Genomic DNA, 14,617 nt, shown 5'->3' with positions numbered 1-14,617 from the left:
CTCACTGGGAATACAGTGTAGAATGTTGGTCACATGCCAAAAAGAGCAATATAACCGTTTCCAAATAAAAAGAGATTGACAGATTAAGTAAGATTAGGGAAGCTTAAGGGAGATCTCACTGAAGTATTAAATATCTATTGGTAAAGATAGGACAAGTCTACGAGATTACCTCAAGTTGGCAAAGAGATTGAAATTGGACTGAAGTGTTTTGAAAATAGACGTTTGAAAAAAAATTGTTGCTGCTCAATCTGAATGTTTGGAACAAATCCGTAGTAAAGTCTCTGACATTGGAGAGGATCAAAATGAGCCACTGTTTCTATCAGAGAAGAGTTAGAGGGCCAAAAGTTGTGCTTCAACTGGCCAAGTGGCCTTTCTTTTGTTAAGGGCTGGATTCTCCCGCCCTGCCCACCGCAAGAGCACCACAGGCGAGACGCCAACAATGGAAAAATCCATTGGCCTGGGACGGGATTCGCCGGTCGCCGGGTGAATGTGGGCGGGAAATCCCGCTCTATGTTTTTTTCTTGAATGTGCAGGAAAAAGCCATTCGGCTCATCAAATGCATCCCACACTCACGATGCTTGTTGCATTCTGATTAAAACCTTCTAAACCCACTCTATCGTCATAGGAATGAATTTGCTGTGGGAGGCAGGAAAAAAGGAAAAGAGGGACAATAATGGGGGCTGGAGAGTAGGGGGAATTGGTGGGGGAGGAAAAATTCCTCCCAGGCAATACAAACTCGTCAGGGAGATCAAATCGATCATACAACTAGAGTGGGATGTCCTTAAGTTCCTTGAAGTTTCTTTAAACCTTTTTTCGCAGTGTTGGAACTATTTACATGAAAAAGCTATGCATGGTTTTTCTTCCATTCCGAACTTATTAATTTTATTCTTATGTCCCCTGGTCTGTGAATCTTTCATCACAGTGAAAAATTCAATATGAGTAAAGCAAGTGAAGCCAGAGGTGTTCTATTTTCCAGGGCATGTTTATTCATACAGATTGTCATGCATTCAACATGATGAAATGACAACATCTGGCACTGTCATACTGAAGCCTTTGACACCAGGCTGCATTACTGAAAAGTATTGTACTGGCATTAATTAAAAGAGCCCTATTAAAACCATTACCCTGTAGCTATTTGCATTTATTCATGCAAACTGTTGCAGTCGGTATGATCGAATGGAAACATCTGGCATCATTATATTGACAACTCAATACTGTAAAATTCCAATTTACTCCATGATGTGGTTCACTAATAATTATCAGCAAACTGTTGCAATTGCATCTCCTGCCGAATACAGAACAATCTCTAAACAATTGTGTGGTAGAGTGTATAGCTCCGAGCTATTGCTTCTTAACATTATATTGGTGTATTTTGCTTGCTTTAAGGTTTCAGAAACGAAGGTAACAAGGATTCAGTCTTTTATGGGATTAAAATCCAGAAGCTGGTCATTCAGCACAATCCACTTTGGCGTTTCCATTCCATGGCAGCAGTTGTCCAAATCCCAAATGGCCAGTAGTATTCCTATATTAATTTATCACATGTTTCTATTAGTTAACATGGTCTCTGCTATAATTACCGACTCCTGCAGTGCATGCCACAGCCTTACCCATTCAGATTTTGAGGATTCTGCCTAATCTGTGATATTATGTGTAATGTCTGGCACATAAAGAGTTGATGTGATACTTTATTCTACCACCAGATGGAGCTGGGGAGCCAACCTCTATCAGAGAATGCCTCTCAGGCTTCTGGGAAAATGTAGTGGAGAGCAGATAGTGCACAGAGAGTCTAGAGATAGTTAGAGAGATAGTGGGCGGAATTCTCCGCTCCCGTGGAAATTCGAGAAGGCCGTCAGTGAACTCGGCCGACTTTCACGATGGCCTCGGAGGCCGCTCCTCTCACCTTATTCACCCCCACCTGGGGAGCTAGGAGCGGCGCTCCGTTATTCTCGGCCGCCAGGCCTTGTCGCTGGTGTCAAGGCCCGGCGCGCTGAGAATGACGCGGCCGGCGTGCCTAATGACGTCAGCCGTGCATGCGCAGGTTGACTGGCGCCAATCCGCGCATGCGCAGTTGCTGTCTTCCCCTCCGCCGCCCCGCAAGATGTGGTGGCTTGATCTTGCGGGGCGGCGTGGGGGAAAGAGTACGTCCCTTTGAGACGGCGGCCCGACGATCGGTGGGCACCAATCGCGGGCCAGTCCCCTCCCGAGCACGGCCGTGGTACTCACTCCCCTCTCCGCCCCCCGCAAGCGTCAAACCAGCGTTTGGCGCCATGTTCACGACGGCAGCGACCAGGTGTGGTTGCCGCCATCGTGAACCGGTCGCGAATGGCAGGCCGCTTGGCCCATCCGGGTCGGAGAATCGCCGGTCGCCTTGAAAAACGGCGAGCGGCGATTCTTCCGAGCGGGAGGGGGTGGGAGAATCGTGGGGGGCGCCAGGGGGGCATGTCATGAGTCGCCCAGCCCTCCCGCGATTCTCCCACCCGGCGTGGGGATCGGAGAGTGTGTTTGAGACAGTAGTTAGTTATAATGTAGATAGTAATTGTATTACACAATGTTGCTCGCTTTAGGAATAGACTTCGAACTGTACTGAGAGTAGTGTAATAAAATTAGCTTTGTTAATTCAACATAGTGTGGTTATCTAAAATGGCCTCCCACAAAGAGTGATAGGAAATTTGGCCAAGCTTGAACACAGACAGGCTGCAGCCTGCAAATATACAAACTGCAGCTCAGATTATGCAGAAATGAACACAGGAAAAAGGCCATTAAATGCCTCCTCAGGAACAACAGAACCATCCTGTCCATTACATCGTCCACAAAATGCAGTGGCACCAAGCCCCTGCTCTGAACACTTCCAGACATGGCCACTGAATGCCCACCCCAAAATCAATGTGGCGGCCCCTGATTGGACATAACCGATCAGGGGGATGGAGCCCTGATCAATTGATTGACAGCGACTCAGAGACCGCCCACAAAAGGGGCAGGGAAATTCCAAGCCAGTAACAAGGCAGCGCAGGCCTTCACTCGTTCTCTTTCAATGATCATCGACTGCAGCACGACAGTTCAAGGGCCCACGCCATCCACCAAGGGACGACAACCGAACACAGACTACCTCCAAGAACTACAGCCTCTGCCAGACTACTGGAACCAGATAAGGCCTTATCTAATCTGTATCTGCTGGTCACCTGGAAGTTAAGCTCGTTTGAGTGTATTAGTTATAGTCCAATGTGCATGAACGTGTGATTAATTAAGTAAACAATCTTGTGTGTGTTTCAAATAAACTATTATTGTATTAAACAACTTGTGTGATCATTTGTCCATTTATATGGGTTAACCACACCGTAGTTGTTTGAAGGCAAGTACTGGGGGTGTGCCAAGGTCATCTCCAAGGTCATCCCAACACCCCCATTCCTTGCCTTTAAACAACCACGCAACTTCAAACAAACCATTGTTTGCAGCAAACTACCCAGCCTTCAGAACAGCGACCATGACACCACACAATCCTGCCATGGCAATCTCTGTAAGACGTGCCAGATCATCGACATGGATACCACCATTACACATGTGAACACCACGAACCAGGTACACGGTACATACTCGTGCGACTCGGCCAATGTTGGCTACCTCACTCGCTGCAGGAAAGGATGTCCCGAAGCGCGTACACTGGCGAGATCATGTAGACGCTGCGATAACGAATGAATGGACATCGCGCAACAATCACCAAGCAGGAATGTTCCCTTCCAGTCGGGGAACACTTCAGCAGTCAAGGGTATTCAGCCTCTGATCTCCGGGTAAGCATTCTCCAAGGCGGCCTTCGGGACGCGCGACAACGCAAAATCGCCGAGCAGCAACTTATAGCCAAGTTCCGCCCACATGAGTACGGCCTCGACCAGGACCTTGGATTCTGTCACATTACAATCATCCCCCACCATCTGGCCTGGGCTTGCGAAATCCTGCCAACTGTCCGGGCTTGAGACAATTCACACCTCTTTAACCTGGGGCTACCCCTCTCTCTGGATCTGAAAAGACTTAATTACCTGCAAATGCTCGCATTCAAGGTATCGTCTTGCATCTTTGACTTTGTCTATATATATGTTTCTGGAACATACCTCTTCATTCATCTGACGACGAAGCAGTGCTCTGAAAGCTAGTGATTTGAAACAAACCTGTTGGACTTTAACCTGGTGTTGTCAGACTTTTTACTATATTTTTAAGAAGTGTTTTGAAATAGAGACACCCCATCTCTCTCCAACAGACCTTCCAGCCTTTCGGTCCCACGCACCATCCTTACTAAACAGCACGCCCTTGGCCTTTAAGTGACCTGGCACTGAAAGATCACATCAGAGGTTTACTTCAATGTCTGAAGGGTTGAGGCCTGGAAGTTCTCCCGATGCTGAATCCCCGACCTCAGTTATTACCACAAAATGACATTCCCATGTGACTATCTGCACCTTCACATCAAAATCCTCTATAAATCCAAACATTCAGAAAAACTGTCATTTTAAAATTCTGATAGAAAAGCTTTTCCACTGCCACAACATTTCTCAGGAGAGGTTTTGTGCAAGTGAGTTGGGAGGTGCAGCAACTATGTGGTTCAACGATAGCGTTTACAGTGTAATTGGACAATTCCCTGAGGCTTTGTGTTGACTCATTGCTCTGGTAACCATTATTTCAAATTATATATAGTCCCTTTCACATTCACAGGCTGTTCAAAAGCTCTTCACGTCCAACAAATGGTTTGAGATCTGTTGACACTGTTGTTTTGTATGCACATAGATAGCAAATTTCTGTGCACCAAGATGCAACAGGCACAATGTAATCCATGACCACTGAATTTCCTTTCGGAAGATAGGTTATTCCTTGGGAGGTTCAACAGAAAATCAACTCGGCCACCCATATCTGCACCACGTTTACAAGAGCAGGACAGAAACTAGGTGCATGCCATTCTGAATGGCTCACCCTCTCCCAGCCTCTTTACCATCTACAAGGTACGAGTCAGGAGTGAGTAGTCACTTGCTTGGATGTCCATAAAGATAAACCAGAAAGATTTCCAAAATGACAGGTACTGATCCAACCTGGAGTTTCACTTTAAGGTTTACAAGACCAGTTCCGACCAACACCGGTCATTTCCTAAGTTTTACTGATCTTTCCTTCAGGTGGGATGCAACAACATTCAATCAGTTTGGCATAGTCCAGGATAGAGCAGTTTGCTTAACTTAGGCCCTGTCACTGGATTCAATGGCCGCAATTCAGTGGACAAATGTTAGAATCTGCTTTTGGGCACGGTTAGCAAGGTATTTCTCAGCGGCTGAACACAAGAACTACGAGCAGAGGGTAGGCAATTCAGCCCTTTCAGCCTGTTCCGTCATTCAATATGATCATGGCCGATTTTATCTCAGTCTCATCTCCACCTCCCTGCCCACACCCCATAGCCATCTTTCCCGCTACTAATTATAAACCTATCTCTCTTTTCAATTTTTTTAGTGTTCCGGCATCTACTGCATTTTGGGGTACAGAATTCCATGACCCTTTGATTGATGTGAATCCTCCTCAATTCTGTTTTAAATTTGCCACCCCATGCCTAAAATTATGGCCTCTCATTCTAGTATGTCTAAAAGAGGAAACATCTGCTCTATATCCACCCTACCATGACCTTTAGCATCTTAATACCTCAATTAGATTGTCTCTCATTCTTCCAAACTCCAGCAAGTATAGGCCTAAACTGTTCAATCTCCTTCATGGGATAGGTTCTTCATCCTTGGAGTCAATCTAGTGAACATTCTCTGTACCACTTCTAATGCATTTACATCATTCCTCAAATAAGCAGACCAAAATTGCGCACAGTACTCCAGCACTTCCCTACTTTTAAACTCTATCCCATTAGCAATGAATGCCAAAATTCTATTTGCCTTCCTTATTACCTGCTGCCCTTGCGCACTAACTTTCTGCGATTCATGCACGAGGACACCCAGATGTCTCTGCACCGAAGCATTTTAAAGTGTCTCTCCAGTTAGATAATACCACCAAGAAGAATAAGAGTGGCAATGTTATGGGAACATCACAACTCCAACCTCCTTTCCAAGTCACACAGCACCCAGCTTGGGCCCATATCACTGCCCTTCCAGTGTCACTGGGTCAGAATTATGGAATTGTCTACCTAACACCGTTGCATCAGTCGCTTTAAGGACTGCAGGGGCTCAAGGAGAAGATTCAGTTCCTCAGAGTAGCTGGGGACGGGGAATAAATATAACCTTGACTGTGTCTCCTAAATCCCAAGAAAAACTGACTAAAAATCTAATCTCAACATTGTCCCAAAGATGTTGTTCTGCATGGCTCTTTGCACTCCAGGCCTACAAACATTCATGACACATTGTCCCATGATTCTTCATGGCCTGGGCTAACCAACCCAATGCAAGCTCAGTTTGGACAACATAAAAAGTATGTGAGAGATGCCACCAGAGGTACATATTTAACTGAATTATGAATCAAACAATAGGACTTCACATCTAAAGAGGCAAAGTCAATAAAAAAGCATATTTATCATTTTTTTGGAATGAACGATATGAATATAGATTACAGCATAATCTACATTTTTGTGCTCTATTGAAACTAATAAAGTTTCTTAGTGATGTATTACTGACCATACGGAATTGAATCCACTCAGAGTGATTGTAAGGAAATCTGCCCTCCAGTTTCTCAGTCAGTTGGTTGCTGTCAATGAATTTATGCAGGGCTTTCAAGGAAGTCAGAACTTCAATCTGATAAAGCAAAAACAGCATGCGCCACATAAATAGAAGGTATAGACTAAGAGTAATAACAGATTGAAAAACATAACTTATCTTTCCTTTCGAGAAGGTCTTTATCCTATAAGGACCAGTTCCTTGGACTGGACTGAGCTGGAAAATAGTGGATCCACAAACCTTGAGATTTCATCAATTTAAAATGAGAGGAACATCAGGGGTTATGGACACAGAGGTTTCGAGTGGATCTGGTTTCATTGTGTTCAATCAACATTTGAGCAGCTTACATAAAACCATAAAATAGAACAAAACACCTGAACATCTGTGCAATGCTGCCTATGGATGACAAATGTCAGAAATTCCTTGAGAAGGTGAAATGGGCTTCGGCGGCCGGCAGGGGAAGAGAGCGGTCGCGGGTGGAGGAGCTCCTAAAGGGACCAAAGTTGAGTCCCGCTCCTCTCCGAGAGCTTGCAGCCAAGCGTGCAAATTCACCCGTTTGGGCCCCCCTCCCCCGCAACAAGAGAGTGGGGACGAAGAAAAATCCGGACTCCAAAGCTCATTAGAGCAGGAGAACTGGGCACTTGGGAGCAGAGCGATCCGGCGGCAAATACTCCCCCCCCCCCCCCACGCATGGCAGCAGAGCGCAGGGCAGGACGAGCAGCGGCCGGGACCAAAGCAGGGACTGAGCCAGCAGGAACGACCGACCACCTAACACCCCGGCAGGAGAGCACAGGGTACAACAAGCGGCGGCCCAGATCAAGGCAGGAAGGCAGGGACCGAAGCGGGGGCTGAGCCAGCAGCAGGGACCGAGCCAGCAGCAAGGACCGACCACCACCCTCCCCCCACTCCGCCCCGCCCTTCCCCCACTCCCACCCGCCCCCTCCGTCCGGCGGCGACCTCCACGAGGCAGGAACAAAGAGGGACTCCCGGCCAGAAGCCTTTCTCTCTCTCTCTCTCTCTCTCTCTCGACCCTCGGTGAGTGAGGGAAAAGAATAAAGAACTTCCACTTTTGCAAAAACAAAACTTTGAAACGAAAACTTTTAAAGAGAAAGAAATGTTTTCACTTTTTTTTCACTTAAAAAAAAAAATTCTCTTGAAAAGAATTGTATTTAAAAAAAGTGGGTAAAGGAGAGAAGGGAGGGGGAAAGAAAAAGGGAAGGGAAAGGGGGGAAAGAACGGGGGAAAAAAAAGGAGGGGGAAAAAAAGGGGGAAAAGTGCTTGAAGGGAGCCAAAGCAGAGGAAGAAGGGGTGCCAAAAGCAGACAGGACAATGTGCGAGCCCGTTCAGATGAGCTAATCAGTGCACAAAGCGGTGGACCGGGAAGTTTCCACAAAAAAAGAACTGGGCAGACAGGAGCATTTTCCTGGGCCGGGGGGAACTGGAAGGCAGCCTTTGCCGAGGCGCTGAGGGAACATCAGCAGGAAAACAAGGCAGAGGCTCGGGCAGACATAGAGTCCACAGTGCAGGCAGCAATGGCCAAGGCTCTGACGGAGGTGCAGCACACCGTGGGCAGAGCAGAGGAGAAACTGGAAGCCCAAGAGGAGAGACTGGAAGCCCAAGAGGCGACCATTAAGGAGCTGGAGAAAGCAGCGACTGACATGAGCGACCGGATCATGGCCCTGGAAAAGGAGGTGGCGAGACTGGGCACAACACAGGGGACCCTGAAGGGCAGAGTGGACGATCAGGAAAACTGCTCGAGAAGGCAAAATGTCAGGATAGTGGGCCTACCAGAGGGGATCGAGGGTAGAAACCCCATGGCCTACGTGGCTGAAATGCTGGGCAACTTAGTGGGGGGGAAAACTTTCCCCAACCCACCAGAAATGGACAGAACACACCGGTCACTGCGCCCGAAGCCAAAGGCAGGGGACCACCCGAGAGCAGTTTTTAAAAATAAATTTAGAGTACCCAATTATTTTTTCCAATTAAGGGGCAATTTAGCGTGTTCAATCCACCTACCCTGCACATCTTTGGGTTGTGGGGGCGAAACCCACGCAGACACGGGGAGAATGCGTAAACTCCACACGGACAGTGACCCAGAGCCGGGATCGAACCTGGGACCTCGGCGCCGTGAGGCAGCAGTGCCAATCACTGCACCACCGTGCTGCCCAACCAAGAGCAGTTATAGCTAAACTGCACCGGTACCAAGACAGGGAAACAATCCTGCGCTGGACCAGGAAAAACAGAACCTGCAAATGGGAAGGACACTTCATTAGAATTCACGAGGACATTGGGGCAGACCTAGCCAGGAGACGGGCCGAATTCAATATAGCTAAAGCAGCTCTTCACAAGAATGAAGTGCGTTTTGGTATGCTGTACCCAGCAAAACTCTGGGTCACATACCAAGAAAGAGAATAGTTCTTCACAGCCCCAGCCGAAGCAAACACGTTTGACGAGGAACACGGGCTGGAAAACCAGCAGCTTGGGTAGAAATAAGGGGTCCCTGGCAAGGGGCAACAACAAGCCAACAGGGGGGGTGAGGCAATGCCAGGACCCCCCGCCCCCACCCCCGCCATGGCGAGCGCACCCTAAACAAAAAGAAAACCACTGTCTGAGGGACCGCGTGAGGTGGGAGACTAGGCACCAGCACGAGGGAACGAGAGTAGCGGAGAATGGAGAGCAAGCAGGAGGAGTACAGGGTAGGATGGGGGAAGAGCGGGCAGAAAACTGCAGAGGCCGGGCAAGGGAGAAGCGAGATAGTAACCCCCGAGAGGGGGCCACCGCACTAGCAGGAAAGCTAGCGGACACGGGTTTATGCAACAAAGCAGGGCTGCAGCGTGCCCCCAACATGGGGGAAGGCGCCAGGCAGGGGGTGGGGTGGACCACTTAACAGAGGCGGGAGAGCAAACAGGGAGAGGAACAGGGGAAAGAGGACCAAAGGAGGGTTATACGGGAGAGGGGGGAAAAGGGGGGGAAAGGGAGAGACCGTTGGGGGGGGGGGGGGTGGGGGGCGGGAGGGGGGGGACACAGGGACGGAGGGACAAACAAGGCTAGAAAAGGAATAGCAATCGGGCTACAAAGTGCCACAACCAAGGGCTTGGAACAAGGAATCGCTGCAAGCACCCACCCAGTACGGTCTCTGGGCGAAGGGAGACCCCAGAGTGCAGGGGCCTACCCGCGTGGCGGGCACACAGTGGGCGGCCAAGTCGGGTGCCCCCGGACAAAGGGAAACCCCGGAGCGCAGGGACGCGACTGCATGGGTAGAGCAGTGACAGCGGCCATCCTGGACGGCCCCCTAACAAAGGGAAACCCCGGCAGGCATGGGTGCGTCCACCAAGTAAGTATGGTTAATCCCACAGGAGCGACTGGACGGGGCAGAAACCCCCCCACCAGGATAGTCACCTGGAACGTAAGAGGACTCAACGGCCCAGTGAAGAGATCCAGAGTCCTCACCCACCTAAGAAATATGAGGCCCGACATAATTTCCTCCAAGAGACACACCTGAGAGAGCAGGACCGACTGTGGGTCAGAAAGGGCTGGGTGGGACAAAGCTACCATTCCTGCGATGGGACAAGGGCCAGGGGGGTGGCCACACTGATCAGCAAGAGGACGATGTTTAGGGCGACAAAGACAGTTACGGACCCAGGGGGACGGTACGTCATGGTCAGCGGGGCCCTGGATGGGGCACCGGTAGTACTAATTAACGTGTACGCACCCAACTGGGACGACACGAGTTTCACCAAGAAGACCATGGCAGAAATCCCTGACATAGCGACACACTGACTAATCATGGGTGGGGGGGACTTCAACTGTGTACAGGATCCACGTCAGACAGTTCAAACCCAAAACGGGGAAAACCTCAAGCATGGCAAGGGAACTCAGTCACTTTATGGAACAGATGGGAACGGTGGACCCCTGGAGGTTCGCCCACCCAGGGGAGAAGGAGTTCTCCTTCTTCTCCCCAGTACACAATGTAAACACCAGAATTGACTTCTTTGTGGTGGGCAAAACGGTGCTTCCGGGGATAAAGTGGAATACTCCGCAATTGTGATATCAGACCATGCTGCACATTACAAGGACGTGAGGCTAGAGCTGGCCAGGGCCCAAGGCCCCACATGGAGGTTGGACATTGCTCTACTAGCTGACAAGCCTTCAACAAAAAGATATCGCGGGCCATAGCAGAGTACACGGAGAACCACCAGAACGGGGAGGTCTCACCCTCCACGTTCTGGGAAGCGCTAAAGGCTGTATTAAGAGGGGAAATCATCGCTTTCAAAGCGCGAAGAGATAGGGAGGAAAGGGCAGCTAGGCAGCAGCTGGTCGACTCCATACTAGAGGTAGACCGTAAATACTCCGAGGCCCCGACCGTAGAGCTCCTGGCGGAGAGGAAAGAACTACAAAGAAACTTTTATCTGCTCTCCACCAGGAAAGCAGTGCACCAACTCTGCCAGGTACGTGGGACCCTGTACGAGCACGGAGATAAAGCCAGCCACCTGTTGGCACACCAGCTGAGAAAGCAGGCCACCACCAGAAAAGTTGCACAAATCAGGGATACCAGAGGCACATTCAAAACAGAACCAGAAAAGATCAACAAAACTTTCAAGGCCTTCTACCAAGGGCTGTACACCTCAGAGCCCCCAATGGGGGAGTCCGGGATGAAACAGTTCCTTGATAGAATACTCCGCAATTGTGAGATCAGACATGATCCACATTACAAGGACGTGAGGCTAGAGATGGGCAGGGCCCAACATTCCAGTCGTGGGGGAGGGCAGAAAACAGGGCCTGGAAGCACCACTAGCACTGGGAGAGATCATGGACAGCATTAGATCCATGCAGGCGGGGAAGGCTGCGGGTCCAGACAGGTTCCTGGACTTCTGCAAAACATTTGTGACAGCACTGCAGGAGATGTTCACAGACTCACTAGCTAGGGCCACACTGCCACCCATGCTAGGACAGGCCTCAATCTCGCTGATACCTAAGAAAGACAAAGACCCAATGCAATGTTGGTCATACAGACCCATCTCACTGCTGAACGCAGATGCCAAAATACTGGCCAAAATCCTAGCCGAAAGGCTAGAAGACTGTGTAACAGATGTGGTCGCAGAGGACCAGATGGGTTTTGTCAAAGGTAGACAGCTTACCTCGAACATCAGACGTGATAATGGCCCCTTCCGGGGAGGGAACACGAGAGGTGATCGTCTCTCTAGATGCAGAAAAGGCCTTCGGCAGAGTCGAATGGAAATACCTCATAGAGGTACTGGAGTGGTTCGGGCTTGGAACAGGGTTCACCTCCAGGGTAAAGGTTCGTGCAATGCTCCCATGGCGAGCGTATGGACCAACAACACCAACTCCCGATACTTCCAGCTGCACAGGGGCACCAGACAAGGATGCCCACTGTCCCCGCTGCTGTTCGCTCTAGCGATTGAACCACTAGCAATCGCGCTCAGGGCAGCAAAAAGCTGGAGGCGGATCCGAAGAGGTGGCAGAGAGCACAGAGTCTCAGTCTATGCAGATGACCTGCTCGTCTACATTTCTGACCCACAAAGCAGCATGGACGGAATCTTTGTGCTCCTGAAAGAGTTTGATGCTTTCTCGGGCTACAAACTCAACATGAGCAAAAGCAAGATCTTCCCAGTACACCCACAAGGAGGGGGGGGGGGGGGGGGGGGGGGAGGGGGGGGGGGGGGCAGCACTAATGGGGCTTCCGTTTAAACAAGCCCAACACAAATTCCGCTACCTGGGGATCCAAATAGCCCATGACTGGAAAGGGATCTACAAATGGAACCTCACCAGTCTAACGGAGGAAGTAAAAAAGGACCTGCAAAGATGGAATACACTCCCACTTTCCCTTGCGGGGAGAGGCCAGATGATCAAAATTAATGCACTGCCCAGGTACCTCTTCCTACTTAGATCCATTCCGATCTACATCCCCAAGACCTTTATCAAAGCACTGGACAAACTAATCATGGCGTTCGTATGGGGGGGAGGAGTGCTAGGATCCCAAAGAAGGTCCTACAAAAACAAAATCCAGGGAGGGCTAGCCCTCCCAAACCTACAATTCTACCACTGGGCGGTGACGGCCGAGTGAATAAGGGGATGGATCAAGGAGCCAGAAGCCGAGTGGGTGCGCACGGAAGAGGCTTCCTGCATGGGGACCTCCCTCCGGGCCCTCGCCACGGCAGCACTCCTATCCCCACCGAAAAAACACTCCAGCAGCTCAGTGGTGACAGCCACCTTCCAATCCTAGAACCAACTACGGCAGCAATTTGGCCTGACCAAAATGTCGGACAAAGCTCCCATCTGCAACAACCATAGGTTCACACCACCACTGACTGACACCAGGGACAGGACGGAGGGACACTGACAGTCAGGGACCTATACACAGATGGCAGGATCGCAACACTGGACGAACTGACAGAGAAATTCCAGCTAGCCAGGGGGAACGAGCTAAGGTATCTACAACTCAAAAACTTCCCACAAAAGGAGACAAGGACGTACCCACAACCACCACGACAGACATTACTGGAAGAGTTACTGGACGCAAGCATACTAGATAAAGGAAACTGGAGCGATATGTTTGACCGATGGGTAGAGGGGGCCGACACCGTACTGGACACAACTAGAAAGAAATGGGAGGGAGGACCTGGGGATTGAAATATGGTGGGGACTCTGGAGCGAAGCACTGCACAGGGTCAACACCACCTCCACGTGTGCAAGGCTCAGCCTGACGGAGTTAAAAGTGGTACATAGAGCCCACTTAACAAGAACCAGTATGAATAGGTTCTTCCCGGAGGTGGAGGATAGATGTGAACGGTGCCAAGGAGGCCCAGCCAATCACACCCGCATATTCTGGTCTTGCCCCAGACTTGTGGGGTACTGGACAGCCTTCTTCGAGGCCATGTCCAAAGTGGTGGGGATGAGGGTGGAGCCATGCCCAAAAGTGGCGGTCTTCGGGGTTTCAGACCAGCCAGATCTATTGATCTATTGCTGGGGAGGAGGGTGGACCCCTTGCCTTTGCCTCCCTGATTGCCCACCATAGAATCCTATTTGGCTGGCAGTCAGCAGCACCACCCAAAGCTGCAGACTGGCTGACCGACCTCTTGGAATCTCTCCAAATGGAGAAAATCAAATTCGCCATCCGAGGGTCAGATGCCGGCTTCCACAGAACGTGGGAGCCATTCACCCAATTGTTCCGGGACCTGTTTGTGGCCAACAAACAAGCAGAAGAATAGCCTGGTAACCAAAAATCAGGGAAAAGTAGCCAAAGCATGAGAGGGAGAGATAAACCGTGGGGTGGGGGGGGGGGGGGAGAAAGGCGAACCACAGGAGGGGCGGGGGGGGGGGGGGGGGGGGGGGGGGGGGGGGGGGGGGGGGGGGGGGGGGGAGAGGAAAGAGACTGGGAACAAGAGAGGAGAATCAGGGCGTTGGGGGGGGGGGGGGGGTGCGGGTGGCAGGAAAATGGCAGCCGGAAGGAGGGCACGGGAAACGATAACAAACTTGGCATCTCCAGGAACAGTGAACAAGGAGAATACAGGCGAAAGATGGGTGGAATGGCAGAAGCGGAGGTGAACGCGAGACGACAACGGCAGCAAGATCCGTCTGGGAGAAGCAAGTGACAACACCAACATCAAACCCATTCGAGTATTGCCCACTGTAATTATTTCTCCGGCACCCAGTCCCCCCCTCCCACAACCCACAAACAGTTGGCTACTTATGTGTTGTAAATCATTTTGTAAGTTGTACAGAGTTGCTGCTGTTGAGCTGGTGTACAATACCCTACCAGTTATTCTATTTTATTTTTCATTTTATTTTTTTATTATTAATTGTTTTTTGGTATGTTTGTGTGTGCCCTTCTCTTCTATATATATATTTCTTATTCTGTGTACATAACAGTAAATATACCTTTTTCAAAAACCCAATAAAAACATTTATGAAAAAAACAGAAG

General features: G+C 50.0%; 1 protein-coding gene across 2 annotated transcripts in view; it reads right to left on the bottom strand.

Annotated features, from left to right (window-relative positions):
• Nucleotides 1–14,617, bottom strand: part of LOC119969436 (pleckstrin homology domain-containing family G member 4B-like) — a 232,485-nt gene that overhangs the window by 71,918 nt on the left and 145,950 nt on the right. For both annotated transcript variants that reach the window (XM_038803071.1, XM_038803069.1), the window contains exon 8: nt 6,636–6,752. In XM_038803071.1, the coding sequence (XP_038658999.1) occupies nt 6,636–6,752 (117 nt within the window). The remainder of the gene's footprint in view (nt 1–6,635; nt 6,753–14,617) is intronic.

Source organism: Scyliorhinus canicula, chromosome 7, assembly GCF_902713615.1.
Source record: "Scyliorhinus canicula chromosome 7, sScyCan1.1, whole genome shotgun sequence".
NCBI lineage: Eukaryota > Metazoa > Chordata > Chondrichthyes > Carcharhiniformes > Scyliorhinidae > Scyliorhinus > Scyliorhinus canicula.
Note: the sequence above shows the minus strand (reverse complement) of the source record. Positions and strands in the feature narration are given on the sequence as shown.